Raw genomic sequence first — 23346 nt, 5'->3', positions numbered from 1 at the left:
TCAATTCTTGATCTTTGACTGACATAGACACTGTTTCAGAGAATACAGTAGGCTACAGTAAGCTTCTTCCATCCAGGATTCAGAAACTGCATTAATTTACACCACCTTTGGAAGAAGCCATCAACGTCACAAACATTCACAAAGATAGTGGAGATCAAGCTTGTAAAATCTCCCCAGTTCTTATTGGTAAGTATATGTGCTTATCTGCAAAAAGCAAGATGATGGGTTTTCATGTGCCTAGAATTAGCATTTATCCACAAGCCTGTGCTATTTTTATCACTTCCCCTTCTAAGAAGCCTGGGCTGACATAGCTCTGCTTCCCCGATGCCAAGCAGCAGACCTGCATGGGAAAAAGACTTTTGCTCTAATGGAGAGTGGAAATGGAAGTCACACCAATTATCTCCAACCGTGGCTGCCACAGCCATCTTTTCACCTCTGCAGTAAACAAACCCCCAGGGCTGGTCTGTATGCGAAGCAAATCCTTTGAGGAGTTTTCCACATCTGGGTTCCCTTCAAGTCTTCATAACAACAGTGAAACTACTTTAGACTAACCCTTGAAGGTTCAGGTATCCCAAAAGACTTCCCTGCAGATATCACAACACTTTGGGCAGTTTCAGAAGCCATCCTGTCTTTCAAAATGCCTTGTTTTGAAAAATAAAAGATGCACAATTATATCAAAAGAAGTAATGTGAAATAGAGGAGTTTACCATCTCCTTGAGTAATGCAAGCTCATAAGAAACAAACCTTTGTTTGCACATTGTAATCTATGTTTAACAGACACTTAAGAAGTCAACAAATTCAATGTGTTAAGTAGCAACCTTTTAATAAAGAAAGCAGAACCAAACTTTGCTGTTAACAAATATTTTGAAAAAGGCTTATGAAATGAAATCTAAGCCAAGTATCTGGTGCATCTGCAGCTGAGAAGGAAGCATCAGTACTCCAAACACCTGCTCAGTTTGTGTATTCTCCTTTTTTAGAGAGGAAGTATGAGCTTCCAGTTGTCCAAGTGATTTAGAGAGCAATAAACTATTGCTCAACAAGACCTATTTTCTTAGATGATTACAGATTAAGGCCAAAGAAGAAATTCACATGTTAAGCACCATCAGCATGGAAGCCAGTCAAGGATATCAGTTTAAAGAGCCCAGATTTCTTCCTTGGCTCCCACCACTGAGGGTTAGCCAACAACCAAGTGAGGCTCATAAGAATAAAATCAAACTATCATGGAAAATACACTGGCCAGTCACACTAGTCAGCTGATGCCAGGGGCTGGACAGCAGCAGGTCCTCAATGCGTTCCACAGTGAAGATGAAGGGTAAAAGAAGAGTCCCAAAGCACTGGAAGAAACAGAACACAACAATAAATCAGCTCAGTTTCCAAACCAACTTCCTTATGCAGACTCAAGGTATGAGCAAAAACAGTCCTGTGTTTTGCCCTCAGGGCAACAGAATTCCAACCCCTTCGCTGCTGATGCCATGAAATAGGCTTGTTGCAAACATTAGATGTTCACGAAGACACCCAGAAGCAGCAGCTCCAGCCTCGTGCACTCACCCTGGTGCAGTCCATTCAGCTGGAGGCCAGAACACTGGGAGCACTCACTGGCCACAGCACCCGCAGCACCTGGGCAGAAGCACAGGGGTTAAGATGCCATTCCTCCATACTGCAACTCTTCCAGCTGCTCAGCACTGTGCCTGCAGGGCTGAACAGACTAGGGAGCAGAGGACAGCGGATTTCCAGACATCACAGAACTGTTCAGGTTGGAAGGGACCTTAAAGATCACCTGATTTTTTCAACATTCAGGCATAGATTATTTACAGGTCACCAACTCAAATGGAACAGCCCATCCACCAAGACCAGTCTGTGCTTCCAGACGGGATCCATATTCTAGATGCCATCTAAACAGTTCCAGAAGTAAGATTAGGCTAAAACAAATCGTGCAAACTCCCCTGCACCTTCTCAACCCATCCCCCCGATATTCCACTGGCACTCAGGTTATCCTTGTGCAAACCCTCACTTCATGAGTTAGCAACAACAGGCCTCATTTACTTTGAAAGTTTTACTTTGGCCCTCCTGGCTTCTATCATAACCTCAAATATTACATTAAAAAGGCTTTTAAAACATAACATTCACAGCAGTGTAGACGCTTTTCCTTGCAGTGGGCTTCTTCCCTGCCTGTTAGCGTGTGGCACCTTCACATTAAGTGCATGAGTTAAGATGTAGATTAGCAAGGCAAGAAACCTTTGCCCTTGGCATCGACACTCAGCTCTGACAGGAAACTTCAGGCTTTTTTTTCCCTACCAAGTGTAGAACCACTCATTACACATTGGCAGGGAAGTGCACATCTCCAAACTATACACATTTTCTCTTAGATAAGCAAAAGACTCAAGTGTTTATAAATATGAAAAGTTCAGCAGCTGGCTAAAAAGTTAATTCTCCAGTCTCACTTAATGAGCTTTGGGGAAAGTGGTATGGGGATTTGTTCTTAAAGTAAAGCAGAGTGTCACACAAAGCAGGACTTGCCAGACATGGCTCTGCTTTACCCTATTTTCTGTCCCTAGACAGCTGCCACAGACAAAATGGCAAAGAATCCTCCAACGGGGACCTAGGGAACAGCCAGAATGAAAAATGTTTTCTCCTAATCTCGCAATCATAAAAATTAGCCAATTTTTAATTTAAATCCCATGACTTCTTTCTTTGTTGTGAAAGTATCAAGCAATCCATTAAAACCACTTTGGAACAGGGACTGTCTTAGGATTTTGTCCAATTCCCTGAAAAATAAAGCTGTTTTCAGTAGGATACAGCAGGAACACTGCTGCACTATTTTTTCAGTACTGTCTATTCCAGTAACATAAGGTTCTGATGTAAAAGATGGAGTTGATCTGCTTGGAATTGTCCAGAGCAGCTGTGGGTGCCCCATGCTGGAAAGTGCCCAAGGCCAGGCTAGACAGGGCTTGGAGCACCCTGGGAGAGTGGATGGTGTCCCTGCCCACAGGCAGGAGGAGGAACTGGAGGGGCTTTATGGTCCCTTCCTACACAAACCATTCCATGACTCTATGAAGGTACATCCACTGTTTTCAGGAACTTTTGAGACCTGTTTACAGTGCCTGCTATCACCCTGTATCACTGGTGTTCTTTGCAGACTTCCTGGTGTCTTTGTACTGCAGAAGGAACGGTGCAACCTCACTTTTGCAAGATGATACACATCCACCCAGTCCTCTGTCTATGTAATTATTAAAAAATAAAAATTCATACTGAATGAAAAAACAATCAGACCCTTTTGTCTGCAATTTTGACAGAAGTTGTTTTATCTAGCAGCATTTTTCAGCTTGTTCAGACAGTTCAGATTATCGTCATTTGCGTACCTTCCTCCCTTCTGTCACTTACTTCGAAGACCTGAAACAGTAGCTACTTCAGAAACAGAGCTGTCTGATGGTCAACAACAGTGTGGCTCTCCAAGAGATCAGAAATCTGCATGGAACAAACAGTGAGGCCCAGGGAGCACCTGTGCTGGTCCTGCAGCTCCTGTGGATCCTCTGCCACTGCCTGCTCCACTGCACCAACTCATACAGTTATCACGGAATCCTAGAATAGTCTAGGTTGAAAGGGACCTTACAGATCACCTAATTTCAACGCCTTGTCAAGGGCAGGGGCACCTTCCACTATCTCAGGTTGCTCCAAGCCCCATCCAACCTGGCCTTGGACACTCCAGGGATTCGGCAGCCACAGCTTCCTTGGGCACCTTCACGGGCTCTGACTCTATCAGTAACTAACTCTATCAGCTCTAACTCTATCAGTAAACGTTCAGGGCTCTGCCAGCACTGGTCCCCAGCACCTGCAGAGCCCCCGAGCTGTGCAAGACACCCAAAATCCGCGTGGCGCCGGCTCCCAGGCTGGGAGCGCGGGGGCAGCAGCGGCTCCCGTGGCCGGTGCCAGCGCTCCGGCCGCTGCTGATGCTGGATCACACTGTATACATTGGAACTAGTAAACGCTTCCTTGTGATTTTTGGCCACTTGGAATATTTTTAGCAATTTGCCAAGCTTTACCCTGTGATTTATTGTGGAGGAAACAAACTCAAGCACTAACAAATGAAAATATGTAAACTCAGACTTTTCAAGTCCATAGAAAGGTATTCAACTTCTTAAACCCCTTCTGAGGCATTTAGCTTGCAGTGGATTCAACTGCTGGAAAAAGAGTTTGATTAAGAAGTAACTGAAATGTAATCTAAGGAGTCACTGCTTGGAGATTTACAGTGAAAAATTCCATAAACATAATACTTGCCAATTGCCATTCCTAAAACTGTGTTCTAGGTTTCTTGGAAATTCAAGAATTGGAAATACATTTTGCATTGCTTTTATCTACAGCCAAAGCATTCTAGATACACCAGCTAGAACTTTATGATCTGAAATTACTATATTTAATAAGTTAAAGAACAGTACGATGAAAAATACTTGAAGTAATGAAATACATAGGAAAAATAATTTTAAAAGCCTGAAGTACTGGAATTACTTGAAGATATAATGCTCAGTATAACAAATAATAATTGCTTTATTAGAGTATGCTTGAGTGGAAAGGCTGCTATCATTAAATAGAAGATAATCTTCCATTTCTGTTATGAAAATTCAAGTAGATGCTACTACTACTGACCTCCAGAAGACAAGAGAGTATGTATAAAGTGTTAGCAGCCATCAAAGCATTATCTGTAGTAAAACTATTGAAGCAATCTATGAACTAAAACACAGATTCACAGAATGGTTTGGGTTGGAAGGAACCTTTAAAGTCATCTAGTTGCAACACCCCTGCTTGTGAGCAATAAAAACAGAAATGTTACTTTGATGTTGAGTATCATTGTTTCTTAAAAGTTTTCTGAATCCCTCTGAAACTACAGGAATTGAATAATGAGCACCATCATCTAATAAGTAAAATGTGGAAGAATTTTTATCATTAGAGTATGATTGAGAATCAACATTAATACTAGCTAAAATAGCAGAATACTGGAAGTCGGTATTTCCTTCTCAGCTGTCAATCTCACCAGAGTAATACAGAATTCCCTTCTTGCCAGATGATCTCAGTACACATTTCAACTTTTGCTGAAAATAAACTGCCACAGAGAGTGTCAAGAGCCCCTTTGTCTGTGCCTGCTACCACTGATTTGGTTGGGGGAATGCTGTGGCAATGCACACCCTTCTTGATAATCTATCTTTTCTGCTAAACTGACACTATCCATCTTTTCCTAAGGAAAATAAACAAAATAAACACACTGCCAAATGACTAAACCCTGGGAGGTTTTTTCCCCACACTGGGACGTGTCACTGGACATCCCCAACTGCAAATCCAACTCAATCATACAGTCTTTTCTTTTTCTTGGTTCAAGAAACCCAGCAGAGAGAACTTCATCAAGAAATTCTTTGTTAGCATAACGTTTGACCTTGTATCTCTTTGGAAATCATACAACTTTGCTAATGCAGCCCTTACAGAATTAATCAAACAAATAGTTAGCCCCTCGTTACCATGAACCCAGCCAATTATGAGCAGCACTGAAATCTGTCACTGGCATGTCCAACTACATTCTCCAGCATAAAGTTCAACACCACTGTGTGGAAATGAGGCCCCACTCTTCAACCTGCATGACTTGGACACAAGACTGGGACCACTAGTAAAGCCAACACTTCTAGGAACAAAATCTTCTTAAAAAAGAAAGGCTTTCCTCCTGGGTCTCCATTACCTGTTGCATTAAACCAGCCAGGATGCAAATGTCTTTTACCCCCCATTTTGACTAGCAAAGCCAGAATATATGATTCCCTTAAGAGTTCAGAGCTCTCTATTTGCTACTCTGCTCTACTGCACAAGATCCATAGTTCACTAAAGGCCAAAGTTACTGCTTGGAGTAGTTTGAGAAGCTGGAGCAGGAAACTGTCTATGCACTTCGTTTCTCAGCTTCCAGAATCCAGAAAAAGATGACAAGGTTACAGAGAGCAGATGCTAACAAATAAGTAAGGGAAAGAAACCCTAAAAAGAGCAGGGCAGAGAGGGAGCAAACAGGCACAGAAGGCACCCACAGGAACAACGCATTTAAGATACATTTAAAGCATCACACATTATTACCAATTAATCCAACTTCTATCCTTGAAAATGTACTCAAATGACAGAACTGTGTTCACTGAACACATTCTCCATCTAGTAAATGAAACCAGATGAGACATACAACCACTGGCTGAGCTCCTGAAAGGTTAGGTGACAGCTAAACTCAGTTCTGAATCTGGCTTGAAGTCACCAGTTACTTTACCTGTTCTCATCCATTCCATTTACATCATGCTGTGGGTTTTCAGTGCTTGCAGAGACCTGTTTGCCTTTTACTCACTTTGCTTAAAGTCTCCACTCAACAAATTCATTCCCACTGCAGTCGTGTACTCCCACAAGGATAAAAATCCATACTCACCACAGTGCTCTGTGGAAAAATTTCTCTGGTGCTGAAATGCTGCTCTCTAACCATGACAGAGCAAATCAAAGCCAAGGTATGTAATAGTAAGAGTTAATCCCTTGTCAAAGTAGACATTTTGCCCAAATTTCAACATGTGTTTGTCAGTACCGAGATTCTTATAAAGGCAGAAAAAATAATTTATGCTCCACAAGCACAAGGTTAACTAGAGGCTACTTCATCCTGGACCTCATAATTCCCCAAAACCCACAAGATACCTTAGCAAGCCCCATGACAGAGACAGTACTTACAGCTTTTGCAAAAATGACCATCAGCTCAGGGAACTGGTGAGTAAGGAGGGCCAGCATGGCTGAAAAGGAACACAGGCCTGCTGTGAAATGGATGAAAAAGGGAAGCTCCTTCTGGGGGTAAACGGAGACTTCGTGAAATGCTGAAAGGAAAAAAATGAAGAATGTTAACATTTGATAATCGAGGACTGCTTTCTGAATTATTTATGGACTTGTAACTCATTTCTGGGCTTTCAGAAGGAAAGACTCCTGCAGCACATCTTAGGTTCCAGTACTTTAACTTCTTAAAAAATTTTCCCCTACATCGCATGCTTGTTTTCCTTATTAAGAATCTTCACATATTTGTTTTCATTATTAAAATTCTCTTCCCAGTCTTCTTTTTCACTTTCATGGGCTTTATTTTTGAAGTATTTAATCAGGCTCAGTTTTTGGTATCTACTTTTCTAACAGGACAGAGGGAACACCTGTAAAGTTCCAAGCTGACAAAATCACCCGAACCAACTAAAACAGTTCAGGTGTTTTCAACTCTCCAGAGCTCCAATCCTGTTACCTGAAAGGAACAACACATCTCCACACCCTGTAAGAAGCAAGTACCAAACAACCAGCATGCTGCATACACATCTATTTCCTAGTACTTCTTGAAGACTTCTGGTTGTAGACTACAGTAAATCTGTTCAGAGCAGCTGACAGAGCAGACCTCAAAGCAAACAGTGCCAGGACGGGGTTATAAATTCTGTACATAGCAGCTCCTTGCAATTTCCAATCTCTGGTAACAAAATCCAAAGCAGGTATTAGCCAGGCTAGGGGTGGCATGTGGAGCTTTCAGCACTCAAAACACTACTGCTGGTCACTCACCGAGGACCTGCTGGGTGAATTTGCAATTACTTATTGGCTCTGGGTACCTCCAGCTCTGATTTCTATCTAATGATTTGAGAAGATTTTTATATGAAGGAAAAAAAAGGTTTCTATAGACATAAGTAATTATAAAAGGACTGCCCTTCTTGACAAGCTGTTTTTAAAATCTAACAAAAACCTAAAATTATAAATGAGCCCTTTTTTGTGAAATGAGAAAATACAATTGTATTCTTTCTTAAACTGAAGTCTGTGGAGGAAAAGGACACTTCACCCTCCCACTTACTGCTTCTGAATGCTAGCACATTAAAGCACCATTACAAGAGTAAACCCAGCAAAAGTGTCTTGTGCTCTTGCAACTCATTAATGGCGAAGTGCTCAAGTTTGTTTTGGTTTTAATGATATGATTCTGGAGCACAAATACATAGAATATTTGGAGATCCATGTCTAACATCCATCAGAGATGTTAATGGTACCCAGAGAGTCATACTATACAGAAACTCACCTCATTTCTAAAACATGGAGCAAGATAATTTAGGAAAGTGTTTAAAAATAGGAATTAATTCTTTTTGCAGTAGCTTTTCCTACACTGGGAAATTAAAAACAAATTCAAAATCGGTAAAGACAACTAAAACTAATTCTATATGTTCACAGACATTTGAGAAGCATTACTCATCAGACCAATCCAAGTTTTTTGAATCATTGATTTGGTCAATATTATTTAAATAGATAATTTTTTAAAAAAATTAAGTGTCAAGATTTCTCAAAGTACTGCAATAAAAGTGTTAAGATGATTTTATTTATAGGTAGTTCTATATTTAAAACAAAACAGGAATGCGTGAGTGATCCTGTTGAAATATCTGCATGTGTTGGTGTTTAATTATGCTGAGAAGTCTACAATTTAGGGTTAGTTGCTAACCAAGGAATTCCTTGTGCAATATCCTGCATAAGTGAGAAATGAGTAATTTAAAGCAGTCTGGGGGCAAATTTAAATTACACATTTTAAATATAACTTCAGGCTTTTAAATAGAAACATGTCTGTGCAGTTTTCCTTTCCACAGCTGTGGTCTCTGTAGGGCTGCTGGTGCTTTTGCAGTAGCCCTTTCCAGTCCCAGGGGAATTGAGTTTCTTCAAGATATAGCAGCTCAACCCCATAGGAATTCAATTAAGATGTATAATTAACAGCTCAATTCTAATCTAAATTACTGCTATTTTCCTAAATATCAGGAGTAGAGGCAGTAATGATACAGTCTATTTGTAGAAAAAAATATGTAGGCTCATCACTGCATAAAGTAACCTTGAAGCAAAGAGCAGCCGGGTAAGACTTGCTTTTCAATATCAAATGTTAGTATAAATCCATAGAAATACATGTAGAAAAAGTTCCAGAAGGCAGCCAGTAGATAAATACAGACCACTGAATTCATGACAGAAAGCAATACATGTTCTGTGAAGTTACAGATTAACCAAAGATTCTCTGTGAGATCACAGGTTTTACCGGATACCCAATGCAGGACGGGAACCATGGATTGGTTCCTTGCTACAACAGCAGTCAAATCCATGAATCCTTTTAAAAGCAATATTTAATAAATGGTCAACTTTGTTGTTCTCAAGGTTGGCCAGACTCAGTCTGAATGTACCGCACACAGATTTCACCTCTGAAGGACTTGGGTTATTACTGCACCAAGCTGACATTTACCACACACACAAGTCAAGTGCTTCAGGATCTGCTGGGAGGGACATCAACAAATAGCTGAATCCCCTTCACAGGAAGCTCCAACTAAAAAAATCACAGTAAGGTAAATACAGAATACCACAAACTGAATACGTCCTTAGCCTGTGTTTTATTATCATTACTGCTTAGAAACCACTTACTTGGCAACAGTTCTCTATCTGCTGTTTCTGTGCAGCTCGGGTAGGGATAGAAAAGATGTCCTTTCTCTAATGGGTATGGGATCATCCTAAATGCTGCAAAAAGGGTGAGTGACATTAGATATGTAACTAATCAGGCAAGCAGCTTCTCACAAAGAGAACCAATCATGTTTGAGGGAGGTAAAGCCAGAGATACTAGTCTACTGTACAGAAAAAAATAAAAGGAGATACTTACTGCCTTCCCATGTGCAGTGCAGCAGATTTAGAGCCCCTTCTATCCTCTTCCAGTGCTGGAGGTGAAAAAACGCATATGCTACTGCCTCACTGTCCCCTCGCTTCAGAATGTGCTCTGGAGGCAGCACTAGGCTTTTCATTTCTAGCAAATACTGAAAGGAAAAATGGAAAGTACACCTGGTTACAGAGAATGTTCCAAAACCTTTGATTGTGAAACATAATTGATCATTTTAGGCATAACTGAGTGTAGAAGAGGCCAGGGCCAGCTTCTACCACACAGCAGCCAGGCTGCACTAAGTGAGAAATGAAAAGCAGCAAAAAACACTCCTGTGTATATGACTCTTAAATTAGGCTTTCAAACATGCACACAAAAAAAAAAAAATCAAGGAAAAACATACAGCTTCAATAAGACAAATAAAAATACATTCTTGTGGAATAGACATCAAGTATAATGCTGCAGGTGCAACACCAATTACGGACGAATTTAAGTTAATAAAAAATCCCAAACCAACAGTATTTTTGCTCATTACTTCATCGCTGAAAGTTTCAGTGTAGGTGGCTGAGGACTTCTTAGCTCTGAAGTATGAGCAGCAAACCTGAAAGTGTCAGGGTGCTAACCAAAAGAAGAATAATAAACCAAACCCAGGAAAATCTTTTCATATGGTCTTACTGGGCTACCACAAAGTATTTTTGATTTTGGATTTTTTCAATTTCAGCCCTCTCCCTCCATCAGCAGAAAATCTGATGCTCAGAGGGGTCAAAGAACACAAGGATGAATCATTTCCTATTTCTTTGCAACACAGAACATGCAATTTTTTTAACATACCATGTTTTTTCATGGTACATTAAAAAAGTCAGGTATTCATTTGAACTTAGCTTTTAAAAACAGATGACTACTTTTTACAAGAATGAAAGAATGAAATGACAGTTTCAGCTCTAGTATTTACCTGTGAGCTGTCCTCTCCTACCATACAGTGTCTCATTCAGTAACAGCCAAAGTTAATCCACATCTTTGATCAACATAGCTGGTAATTCCTTGGAGTGTCCCCCAAAGTGTAAGAATGCAGCTAACTCACCGATTTATTTCAGCAGATGCCACAAACCATGAGATTATTTACTAATCCAGTTTGAGGACTTAACTTTTCCCATTTAGACTCTTCAAGGAATGTAGGAGGGGTTGTGCTCCAGCCAAATAAAGCACATTTGCTGCCTGGCTAGGTTCTTCTCTCAGTGCCTTGGGCCTGCACTCTGGAGGGTAATATTCTTGCTAATCCTCTCTAATCCTCTTCAATTTTTTTTTTTTTTTTAACACAGTAAAGGATCACTCACACAGCAGTGCTGTGGGAAAATGGTCTCAAATATCTGACCCCTGACCCCACTCCTCATGCTCTCCACAGTGCCCTCATTTCCATTATGCTAACTGGAAATAGAAACCCAGCAGTGGTGGTGAAGCTCCACTGCAAGTATTGCCACAACACACCAATGCTCACTCCAGGCTTTGGGTCTCTCTGAGCCCATGTTACCACATAAACAGGAAAATTCCAGTCTGGCAGGTTTTCACGTCCATGTTGATGCATAAAGCAGGGAAGGTGTCAGTACTGAAGGTGTCTCAGTATTGAACTGAAGGTTTTGAAGACTTTGTACACAATAAAAATCTCTATGATATTCAGAAGTTGACTGCAAAAGATTGTTTCATAAAGTACCACAAGGCAGTTACAGATTCCTAATTTGACATGGCTTAAGAGGACCACTTTTCTAGATGGTTCTGACTTTGCAAACAACCCCCAGCCTTGTAAAAGCAGAACAAAGATAAACAATTTATTTTCCTTATGCAAAATGTTACGAACGAAGACAATAATTTTCATCCAATGTACAAACAGAGGGATTTCCTGCTTTACACACTCATTTTTAGTCTAAGGGATAGAACAGAGTAGAAACTCAAAGATCAGATTTTCTTCCCTCTCTGTGATCCACTGGGCAAGTTGCTTCACTTCTCTGCCCTTATTCACTTGTTTGCTTTGACCATAAACATCTCAGAGTTCTGAACAGCCTGCACCACTAAAATTCTGCTCTGTCATCTAACCAATTGGTGCCTCTAGGCAATCTTATAATAAAAAACCCATGAAGAATGGATAGATGCACAATCAGAAGAGAAAATTAAGTTATTGAAACCTGGAATCAGTTTCTGCATTTGTCTGCAGAACTACAGACCATATTTGAACAGCAGCCTGTTTGAAATGATCTCTGATTTCGTTAAAAAGGTATATGAGGCTCCAGAAGCAACTGGAGGATACCCAAAGCAAAAGAACTTTTAAATAAAGATAATGCATTATAATCTTCTGCCCCTAAAGGCAGAGGCTAAAGAAAAATCTGTCTGAGACTGTCTGAAATGAACTTGCTACGCTCTTGATCAGTCATGCAAACAAGCAGCAATTTCTCCCAGCAATTAACTTCCTCAGTGCACATTCTATTGGATTGGACAGGCAGACAGAACGGAGCGGCCGGATCATTCCAGCCTCCCCAGCAGCAGCCACTGGGGCTCCAGCATCATTTCCAGAGGATTAGACCCTGCCTGAGCCAAGCTCCCGCTTCAAGGTTCACACTGAGAGCGTCACTAGTACAGTACAAAGCAATGCAAGACTTCCTTTCACCCAATGCTCTGTGGAATCTGTGTTTTGATGCCAGTCATTAAATTGCAGCCTGTGGTGATACAGACTCTTCATCTGTTTACACGTGGATGAAGAAAATAAGTGACTGCAGATCTTTCAATAACCATGGAGCCATGGTTGAAAGCCCAGCAGAATAAGGGGGTTTGGAACACTAGTGTGATTACTATTTGGAGAACTTAATTTGGCTTTAGGGACTTGGAAGCAGAGTCCTGGAATGAGATATCTTTATGGTCCCTTCCAAAACAAATCATTCTGTGATTATTTTATGACTTTAAATATCTACATGTATATTTCTTAATGTCCACCCTTATTGAGAGTAAAGGGCCTTCAGCAATACATTACTGGATTTTCCAAGGAGTTAGGAAATTTGAAGTTTAAATTTTTGTGCAAAAAATCCTATTTGAGCATCAGCTATTATTTTAAAAAATCTAGCCACAAAACATTTGTGATATAAATACTAATGCTTTTAACAACTCCATAGCGGGAGTTATAACCAAATTCAAGAAAATGTGGGGCTAGAAAGATTCCAATAACAAAATTATTTTTCAGAACACATTACAAGTGGTCCAATAGGAAATAAAATACTCTTACCTTTGGAACATGAGGGTTAAATTCCACAGCTCTGTGAATTGCTTCCACAGCATTAATTTCTGCTGTACTAAGTCCTCTCTTGGAGGCAGTTTCTGGGGAGAACCTGAAAGGAAAAACCCACCTTGAACAAAAGTAATAAATAATAAATGCCAACCAGATGTTTGTTTGCACTGCAAGTTTAGAGTTCATTAAAAATTGGCTGATTTATCAAGAAAGATAAACAAACCCGTCTGGGAGAAAAATGTTCATGTTAAATCAGGTATCTTCACTGTTACCCACACCCATATGACACATGAAAATTCATGCTGATCCTGACTTTCAGCTCCCTGTTACAGCATCACCTGCTGGGAGGTGGAGCTGGGCTCAGACCACGGTGAAATGCCAGCATCAACTACAAAAATGTCCTGCACCCACCCCAAAAAAACAAATCCCAAGCAAAACACTGAGAACAGAATTTACACAAAAGCACTTGGTCAATACACTGGCTTGTGAAACACATCCTCCCCTGTACTAACATTACAGATGCTTAAAAGTAGTTTTAAATTGTATTTTATTACACACACAAATATCTATCTATATATATGTATATTTATTTATACATTCAACTTGCTCTTAGAAATGCAATTGCTACATAATTAGGCATAACCAGGAATGTAAAAAAGACTAAAAAAATTAAATTATCCTTTAATCAAAGCAAAGATTTCTCTACAGATTAGAAGTAATTTTAAAACATAAAGGATCTAGACCTTTTTCCTTCATATTTTACATGAGAACCCAAGATATTGCATTGTTTTCACACATGTCCTTGCTTACCTTTCTGAAACAGCTCTGGCTTTTAGCAGAGCTGCTGTGTAACATATTGCTGCTGATTTGGGAAGACTGATATCTGTGATAAAATAAAATAATTAAGCTGTAAGATTCTAAGGCAATACAAACATTTTAAACCCACATCCTTTGAGTTAGAGATTTTTTCCTTGAGTATGGGAGACAATGAATTTAACATCTGGAACATTTCAGCTGTGATTAGAAACTTTGAATTTCTTTTTTCTGACAGTCACCAGTCAGTCTCAGATTGAAAACTCAAAGTCGTATTTAGGTGATAGTCACCTTTTGTTTCTAAATGTACCAACACACCAAAACTGAATCCAAAGAGAAATGTGCATATAAATACACTTAAGAACAGCATGTATTTCCTGTATTAAGCACAAAGATTTAAAGTAAGCTACTGATCTTCACTTAATTTTGCAACTCCATATTAACACAGTTTTGTACAATACTGAGAGACTGACCAGAAGCTGACCACAAAAATTACATCACAGACAGGTAGATGAATTTTAACAAAAATGCAATTTCCGTTCTTCTGCAGTTCCATGGGGGAAAATTGTATTAGTTGAAGCTTTGTAGCATATCTGAAGCCAAGTTTGAGCTGACAATTACAGACTGGAAGGTTAGCACTCCACAGTGCAAGTTTACGTTAAAAGCAGACAAAGTCTGGGGTCTAATTCCCAAGTACCACGTTGTGTATAGTCAGATGGTTCTTGCTTTTTTTGTAAATCCCGTCCTGGGCCTGTCCATCACTTGCTACAAGTCTGGCTGTTGTGTCAAGCCAAACACAGGGGTGCTGCAGGGAGTTTGAAGTTTGTACTCATTTTTCCAGATGCTCAGAAAAAAATCAGCAATGCTTTCCTAAGAAAGTGTCACAATTCCTGGTGTTAACAGAAAGAAGCACTTGGCAAAGTGTAAATGATTTTCATAAATTAAAAAGAATCCACCCAGAAGAGGATCAAGGAATGGGAGCAGGGTGCTAGGCTGGCCATGTAAAAGTGGCACAGGATCTGGGCAAAAATATCATTCATACCTTTGATTCCCTGAGGCATTAAAGAATTGACATAAGAGAGAACTCCACAACTTCTGACAATAACTGTCATAAAATACTGCTATGTTCCTCCTTTCCAAAGGTGATTTAAGGCCCTACTTTGACAGCAGCGTTTTGTATAGTCATGAATTGGGCACTATCCAGGCGGCAAAACTGAGGGTTATAAAAATGAGTAAATACTTTATTAACTTTTATTTAGAGTTACACAGTATCCGAAACCTAGTAATTGAGACAGGAAGTGAAAGCAAACGACACCATTTGATACACGCCACTGATCTCTGGCAGCAGCATGTCTGCACACCACTAATCTCTGACAAACCACCTCAGTATTACAGAAGCACAAGACCAAGCCTGGAAGATGACAAAAAGGAAAACTACCTTTTCCAGTTTATTTACGTCAGTTACTTACAGGGCTATGTGCTGGCTGAAAAAGGCTGATGAATTTAGGCACATCCAGGGATGTAGAAGAGATTAACTAAAATAATCCTTGAATTGAAGCAAGGATTTCTTTACAGATTAACAGTAATTTGGAACACGGAAAGTAATTCATATGCAATTTAGTTTGCCCAAATTTGACCTCAGCAGACAAAAGAACTTGACCTGCACTCCACAAGTACCTATTTCTTAGTGATGAAGGGAATCTGCTCACCTTGCTGAGGTCATGCGTAGACTCCTGCCTGTGGACATACATCCCTTGCCCACCTCATTTACACTCTTATTCAAAACCACGCACATTTTCCACCAGGCATCACTTACCATCATACTTGGCTAAAACTGCCTGGACATCTGCATAAGCCTGTAACTCCAGAAGGGCCTCTAGGAGGTTTTCATGGATATTCAGCATACTGAGAAGTGGAAACTCTTTCATCAACTGCAAATCAGTAAAGAGAAATAAATTACATATAGAATTGCAGTTGAATCACTGATATACTTAATAGAAATCAATACAATAATCTAGGGCTTTTTAATGTTCTGTTGTCTCAGAGTGTTAGAAACTGGCAGGGAAGCAGCATGAAAAGAACTGCATCATTTCATAAAATCACAGAATGGTTTGGGTTGGAAGCACTTACAGCTCATCTCATTCCAACCCCCTGCCACAGCAGAAGGGCAGGGACATCTCCTACTAGACCAGGTTACACAAAGCCCCATTCAATCATGTGCAAATTCATGGGAAAATAATTCAATTAGATTAATTATGATGCCTAAAATTTAACTTAAAACCATCAGTTAGGAAAACGTGATTGCAAACAGTTGTTAACTCCGTTTTTTTTTTACTTTTACTTACATCTCTCATCATTTTTACTGCTTCTCGTATTCTTCCAAGTTTTCTGGCACACATAGCTAGTCTCCTTTTCACATACACCAATACATTGGTGTCTCTTCCTGATTACAAAGACAAAAAAATATTAGTCTATCAGTCTCAATCCTTACCTCTCCTAATTATAACCTTATGTGATTCAAAGTCCTTACTCAGCTGTGCTTCATGCTGGGGGCTCTGGGAATGGCAGTTCTGAGATTTTCTGTAGATCATTTCTCCTGCTTTCAGAGCCTGTTTGAAGTATTTCTCAGCATCCACAATAGTTGTTGCTTCTTCCTCAGCCAGGAGGACATATGCAGTAGCACAACTGAAATAAGGGAAAAACCTACTAGTTATCCTGAGAGAGGAAGTTTAGTATTTTTATTAAGTGACAGAACTGTTAGAAATGGGCAAGATTCACTTACGTTTAAGATGTAAGCATTGACAGTATTAAAATTCCAAAATACTGACTTGAGTTCAAAGGGGGAGTGACAGGAAAAAAGAAATCTTCCATTTTGCAGAAAAAAAACACACACACAATTCCCATTTGAAGCAAAAGCAAAGGAAAATATGTTAAAGCAAGTTAAATTTTCTCCTTGAAACTGTAAAAATGGTCTGTAATTGTCTGGAAAGGTTTTTCTTTGTTTGGTTTGCTTTTTAAAAACTAAGAGGTTTTGAAACACTACACAAAAATAACAAGACAACATAGCAAAGCAGGTCACAGCTGTAGGTGAAATTCTTTGCTTTATGCTACAGAGTATTTTTAATTCCTTTACAGGAGTGACATCTGTGAATTCCAAATACAGTTCTACCGTGACACCATCTCTGAAATACATCATCTTATAGTCTATTAAGACCATTCCATGCCTGGACATAATTTCTCATTTGTTATGGCCACTAACACAGCGATTTAAGAAAAAATGCTGCACAAAAGATGTTTTTAGTTGAACAGTTCAATATTTCAGGGCAATCTACAGCCCCACGTGCAATTCCCAGTCAATAGAGTCCCCCTTAAGACTCAGAACTTTGCTGTAAGTGAATTATTAGATGAAGAAACTGATAGTGTGCGCAGTATCCTTTCACTTAATCCTTCACACTAGAAATACAGCAACTGAACTTACTCATTGTTCAACTCTAGAGCTTGATATGCTGCTTTAATCCGGGCTTGCGGGTTCCTCTCTCGCCATGCTTTCTGCATAACTGTAGAAAAACCAGGGAAAGGCTGGTGAGGGCAATGGACACCTGTGAAGGCCTGGGAACCAGAGGAGGCAACACTGGCTGCTTGGAGCCAGTTCTAATCAACATTCCCTTCCAGTCTGAAAATCCCTGTTTGCTGTACGATTGTTATAAGGAAGAACAAACAAGTGTTTTCATTTCAGCCTGTTCCTACCACAAGCATCAAAACCTTGCAACAGCTTTATTACACCCCAAATTTAGTTTAAGAAGGCAACACCACCAGGAAGATTCCTCACTGCCCATGTCAGAACTCCTACACAGAGCACAGAAACAGCTTACATAAGCAGGCAGATGTACAATTTCTAAAATGCTACAGATTTTTGGAAACATTTCCCAAGACTTGTTGAAAGCTTGGCAGGAGCGATTGTTAAACACAGGTTCTTGCATAGACCTGCAAAGAACTTTCATTTAAGCTTTCAAACAGAACTTCAAAGAAAACAGTGATGGAGTAAGTGGTGTCTTGCACAGGTAGAGTTTTATACTTAAATATTAACTTGGCCAGAGCAGCTGTGGCTGCCCCTGGATGTGTCCAAGGCCAGGCTGGACACTGGGGCTCGGAGTACCCTGGGATAGTGGAAGGTGTCCCTACCCACGGCAGGGGGTGGAGCTGGATGAGCTTTAAGTTCCCTTCCAACCCGAAACATTCTGGGATTCTGTTCCATGATTATTTTTAGACAACTGTCAGATCATAAAGGGTTAACAATTTCTTTTAAAATGTACAAAGCACATTTGAGTGGCATCACAAGGCAAAGCCAATTCAAGATATACATTTATCAGCTAATTAGAAAGTGTTCTAGGGAACAAGTAAAAAGGGTGAAATCTATTCAAAAATGCCCTTTGAACTACAACTTTAATTCAAAATTATTTCCATGCGGTGACTCTAAACCATTCCCCACCATGCTTCCATTTGGTAAAACTGGACAACACAAACTGAAAACCAACTTCTAGGAAAACAACACATTCAGAGTTGCCATTTTCTATGCAGGATTAACTTTCACACTAAAAACCAGTTCTGAAGGAACTCCAAAACCTTACATTCATGGAGTTCTATATCTGGCCTATCTCAAGGACGATAAGAAAACTGAAGAATCTATACATGTTTCTTTTGGAACAAAACCTCCAGCTGTCCAGTAAGAATAACGTGGAAAAATATTTGAGTTTTCTTTCGGAAACAAAATATTAGTCTTGGCTCAGCAAGCGAGACAATTCACTCCCTTTTTTGAAATAAAAACACATCCTTCATATCAAACATGTCACAGCCAGCTGACAAGGAACACCTCGGGAATGTGACAATTTGAGAATAATTCACACCCACACTGACAATAACCAGGTAAAGAACATTTTCTGCACTAAACATGTGGAACGCAAGGAAAAAAATCTGGAGACTGCACTACTCATCTCTAAGGTTTAAATGAGACCATGTTTTGGCTGTTGAGAATATAATCCAGGTTTGCAATATTGTGTTAATTATTTGAAATGTGTGAGATCTTAAAAAATATTAGGACTCTGACAGCACTGAAGTTGTAGAGAATGCACAACATAAAACAACATCTTTCCACTAAACTTCACTAACACTAAATTTCAGGGGACTGGGAGCAGCCTGGTCTACTGGAAGGTGCCCTTGCCCATGGCAGGGGGTGGAACTGGATGGGCTTTAAGGTTCCTCCCAACCCAAACCACTCTCTGATCCTCTACATCTATTAAACCTCTTTAGTAGTTGAGAAAGGTGACATAAGATATTTGACATGATAACTTGCACTACTTTCAAGTTCACTAAAAACACATGCTTGGCCCTGTCCAACACTTCCACACCTTACAGACACCAGTACCTGTGTCTGAAGGCCGAAGGGCATCCGTGTCACATGTGAAAAAGGTCTGATGATCCTGAGCAGACAAATTCATGTCATAGTAAGTCAGAGGCTCCTTCCCAGTCACCCACATGTACCTAAAACAACAGATTTCTGTAAGAGGCATTCCTAGTAATTAGCAATGCTGATATCAAGGCGGTATCTGATGTGCCTAGTGCAGAAAATCTGTAATAAAAGACTAAAGCTGCTAATACAAAGTTTCAAGCACTACTGTTCAATAATCTGTGAAGTTCTAAACAACTTGGGAACTGGCTTCCTAGAAAGCAGTTTTCCCATGAATTAACACTAGGAGACTTACAATATAGTTTAATAAAAGAGAATTTAGATTGAGAATCACTGTCTTAACCTCTGAATAAAGCTTTTTTTTCCCCCTCCTTTACTCTCAAAAAGCCCTGATGTTACAGTAATATTTTTGTTCTTAACACTGAAACTGCCAAAGCCTGGCTTGGTGCCTTTTAAACACAGGATTGGTATCAATCACCCCTATAATCTTGCAGGTCTCCAGCTGTCTCCTGACATTACCAGTGCAAGCTCTGTGAAGAAGTCAGATGCATGCCCCCGATTAAATTTAAAAATATGCAGTGAAAAGCAAGATAATTAATACCTGCTATACTCAGCCCCTCTGAAAAGATTGAGAGGATTTCGCCACACTTTGCACTCTGAGGAATAACAAAATAAAAGTATTTTTTAAATTAAAAGCATGGGAAATATTACCTTGACACTAAAATGCAGTAATGCAAAAGCAGTTGTGTTTTCAAAAGCTGCTTTAATTTTATTATTACGCAATCATCATCTTCATAAACTTCTGCTATTCCATAAATATTTTTGCTCCCCAACATTGCTGGGGTACAAAAGCACAGGGCAGGAAGATTAAGCAATGCATATACACTCATGCAATATTTATCTTGCACATATTTAGAACACTAAATAACTAAAGTTACTGAAACAGTTTTAGCTAAATGTGTAACATTTTCTAAATCATATCATTAACAATGAATGGTTTAGAGCAAAAAAACATTTTTATTTAGTTTATTTTTACCACTACTAACAAAACACTTTGTAAAATGTAGGCTTTGTCAATTTTTTACAAGCACTAATGCAGAGCCAAAGCCATTAAAAGGCACCTCAAAGCTTAAGGAAAGCTGCTGGGACACATCAGGAATCACCTGGCATGTTCTGCCTGCTGGTGTCATTCTCCCCCGCTAAGAAAGCTGCTGGGGCTGGGGGGCTGCTCTCTGCACCCCCGATGAGGGGCCTCAGGTGGCTCACAGAAACCTGCTCAATGAACGATGTGCCGTATTTTCGGAAATGCCACCACTCAAACACCTGTCACAGGAGAAAAAAGCACCAGAAAGTTCCTCAGGTGACACCCTCCCAGCAAACACGAGGAGGAAGAGTGTTCACAGCGAGTGCATCCCCTTGCAAATGATCAGGGATGGAACTTATCTCCACACAGACTGACACTACTAATCTAGTTTGGCCTGGCTTGTCGTGCAGGATCACTCACAGAACGTGAAAGAGACTGGGAAAAAAACAGCAAAATTTTAGTCAAATGTTATGTTCCTCCCTCTCAAAGTCACTAAGGTAACTCAAAAACCCTGTCAGAAGTACCTGTATAGGGAAACTGTGAAGCGAGGCAAAAAACCATTATATAGTTTTTTCATTTCACAAAAATACTCTAAAAGAATAAAGGATAAAATGGCCCATTAAACCGAGATGTCTGCTAACCACAAAGAGAGAGGCTAACAAAGACACAAGGCTAAGTTAACAGCAATGACAGTCACTTAGAAGAAATTCTGGGCCAAAAGTATTACCATCTCTTTTTGAAGTTATTTAAAATACTGGCTTATCACAAGCCCTCAAGGACTACACCACACTGTCAGCCCTGGACCAAGCTGGATCCTGTGCTCTCCTCTCTCCGGTGACCAGTGACAGGGGAGCAGCTGGAGCTGTGCCAGGGGAGCTAAACCATTCCAGCATTCCTTCTCAGACTCACACAGTCCCAACAAACAACACACACAGCAAAAGAGTTGCAACAATACATCAGAGAAGTTCTTTCCCAGCACAAAGGCACCCTCTAGAGTCTGATATCCATTCCCTTTACCCCTCAAAAAGTCATCTGAGAGGTGCTAAAATGGTTTAAAAAAAAGAAAGAAGTGGACTACTTACAAATATCAGTCCAGATATAAAAGATGAAGTTACTGTAAGGGCAAAGTAGAATTTTGGAGTCAAAGTGCTTAAGAACACGGTCACTGTTAAGAGAAACAAAACGAAACACTTAATAAGTAGAACTGAAAAAGATAAATAGCTTGTCTATTAAAGGATGCCGGTTATCATGCAAATATATAGTACACTATAGCCCTAGTAGGTTTATAATGCTACACTGTTAGGGGAATCCTCACCACGTATTATCTTGTTTGTAACTACCTGTGACATCCAATTTTTATATCCCACCAAAAAAACAATCACTCTACATTTCTAGACAAAGCATCTTATGGTTTCATCCATACAGTGGCTGGTGAACCACAACAAGCCAATTTAATATATTATTTCACTTTAAGGCAAAATCATCTATTCCGATGTAAATTTGTATTCAGTGCTAACATCCGTTCTCCACAGAACTCTCCCTCCTGCTAGGGAGTGCACAGTGCAGAGAATGCAATTATCTAGCGGTGCTCTGCCCATAGCTTGGACTCAAACTGCACATCAGCCTTGTCACCTGGCACCAGCGCAGGGCTGCAGGTGCAGCTGGCAGAGCCCCAGGTGGGAGCACGCAGCAGCACTGGGGCAGTGTCTTGGCTACTTCCAGCTGCCCCAGCAGTGCCCGGTCCCCGGCCGTGTCCCTAACCCCGGGGTTAGGTGACAAGCTCAGTGTGCCATTGAGCAAAGGGGGGATGCACGACCTGCCCCATAGGCACGGCTGGGACAGACTCACAGAATCAGAATATCAATTACTTTGGAAAAGACCGTACCGAGTCCAACCTGTGACCAATGCCCATGATGCCAACAAGACCAGAGCACTGAGTGCCAGGTCCAGCTGCTCCCTGGGTACCACGATGGGTGGGGACTCCACCGCCTCTCTGGGCAGCCTATTCCAAAGCCTGACCACCCCTTTCATGAAGAAATTCCCCGATATCCAACAGGAACGTCCCCTGGCACAGCCGGAGGTTTGCCCCGTCCTGTTCCCTGGAGCAGAGCCCGACCCCCCCGGCTGTCCCCTCCCTTCAGGAGCTGTGCAGAGCCACAAGGTCCCCCTGAGCCACCTCTGCTCCAGGCTGAGCCCCTTCCCAGCTCCCTCAGCCGTTCCTGCTGCCCCAAACCCGTCTCTTTCTCTGGACAGACTCCAGCCCCGCAGCGTTCGTCCGGAAAGGGTCCCAGACGGGACATAGCCGTGTCCTGCCCCGGTGCCGCCGGATTCCCCGGACAGCCCGGACACAGCTCGGGACGGCCGGGCCGAGCCTGCCCCAGCCCCACGGGCAGGGTCCGCCTCCCCCGCCGCGCCGCCCTCACCGGCCGCCAGCCCGTCCCGGAGGCGCAGCGGCACCCGCAGCACCGCGTACAGGAGCCCGAGCCCGGCGGCCGCGGCCAGCAGCCCGCGGGCCCAGGGCGTCGCAGCCCGTCGCCGCAGCTGCTCCCAGCGCCGGAACGCCGAGGCCGCCCCGGGGCACGGCGGCCCCCGGCCGCTGCCGCCGCTGCCACCGCTGCCCTCCGCCATCACCGCCGGCTGGGCACGCCGGGACGGGGCGGGACACGCGCGGAGGCGGGGTTCCGCCGGCGCGGGCAGCCCGCTCACCAGCCCCATCGCTGCCGCTCCAGGGCCAAGCGCGGAGGTAGCGCTCGTCCCCCACACCACACCGGGATCCCCGGAGGCTCCGGGGCTCCGCCAGCGCCGTGTTCCCGGCAGCGAAAAGCCTGCCCGTTCCTGTTATGGTGGCACCACGGCGTCTGCCCGCAGATAACATGGTGGCGACCGCGCTTCCGGTTACGGCTCCCGGCCGTCTCAGCCCACCGGGCACACTGGGACGAGCAGGGCGGGGCTCCTGTGGGCAGCCTGTTCGTCGAGTCCATCACCGCTGCTCCGCCCGAGCACATCCCACACGATGAGCGAGAGCCTAAACGGCTCTGGGAGACGGC

At 41.7% G+C, this 23346-nt stretch overlaps 1 protein-coding gene across 3 annotated transcripts; it reads right to left on the bottom strand.

The window, feature by feature from the left end:
* Window positions 1-1195: 1195 nt before the first annotated feature.
* On the bottom strand, window positions 1196-23315 carry ST7L (suppression of tumorigenicity 7 like). Of its 3 annotated transcripts, none has more exons than XM_030292012.4 (16): window positions 23006-23315; window positions 21382-21464; window positions 20379-20538; window positions 19817-19871; window positions 19174-19289; window positions 17230-17308; window positions 16282-16436; window positions 16097-16194; window positions 15568-15682; window positions 13749-13821; window positions 12936-13038; window positions 9677-9827; window positions 9445-9537; window positions 6724-6863; window positions 1549-1617; window positions 1196-1334 (listed from the first exon to the last, which is right to left on the bottom strand). In XM_030292012.4, the coding sequence occupies exons 1-15, from the start codon at window positions 23172-23174 to the stop codon at window positions 1564-1566; spliced, it is 1644 nt and encodes a 547-aa protein (XP_030147872.1). In that variant the 5' UTR covers window positions 23175-23315; the 3' UTR covers window positions 1196-1334; window positions 1549-1563. The 3 variants fall into 3 exon arrangements, with proteins under 3 accessions (XP_030147872.1, XP_002190107.5, XP_072774991.1); XM_002190071.5 differs by lacking the exon at window positions 23006-23315 and adding an exon at window positions 22723-22997; XM_072918890.1 differs by lacking the exon at window positions 23006-23315 and adding an exon at window positions 22723-22977 and having other exon boundaries at window positions 6724-6782.
* Between the last annotated feature and the right edge of the window lie 31 nt (window positions 23316-23346).

This window comes from Taeniopygia guttata, chromosome 26 (assembly GCF_048771995.1).
Source record: "Taeniopygia guttata chromosome 26, bTaeGut7.mat, whole genome shotgun sequence".
In the NCBI taxonomy this organism is placed as follows: domain Eukaryota; kingdom Metazoa; phylum Chordata; class Aves; order Passeriformes; family Estrildidae; genus Taeniopygia; species Taeniopygia guttata.
This window is presented reverse-complemented; position numbering and strand designations above follow the sequence as displayed.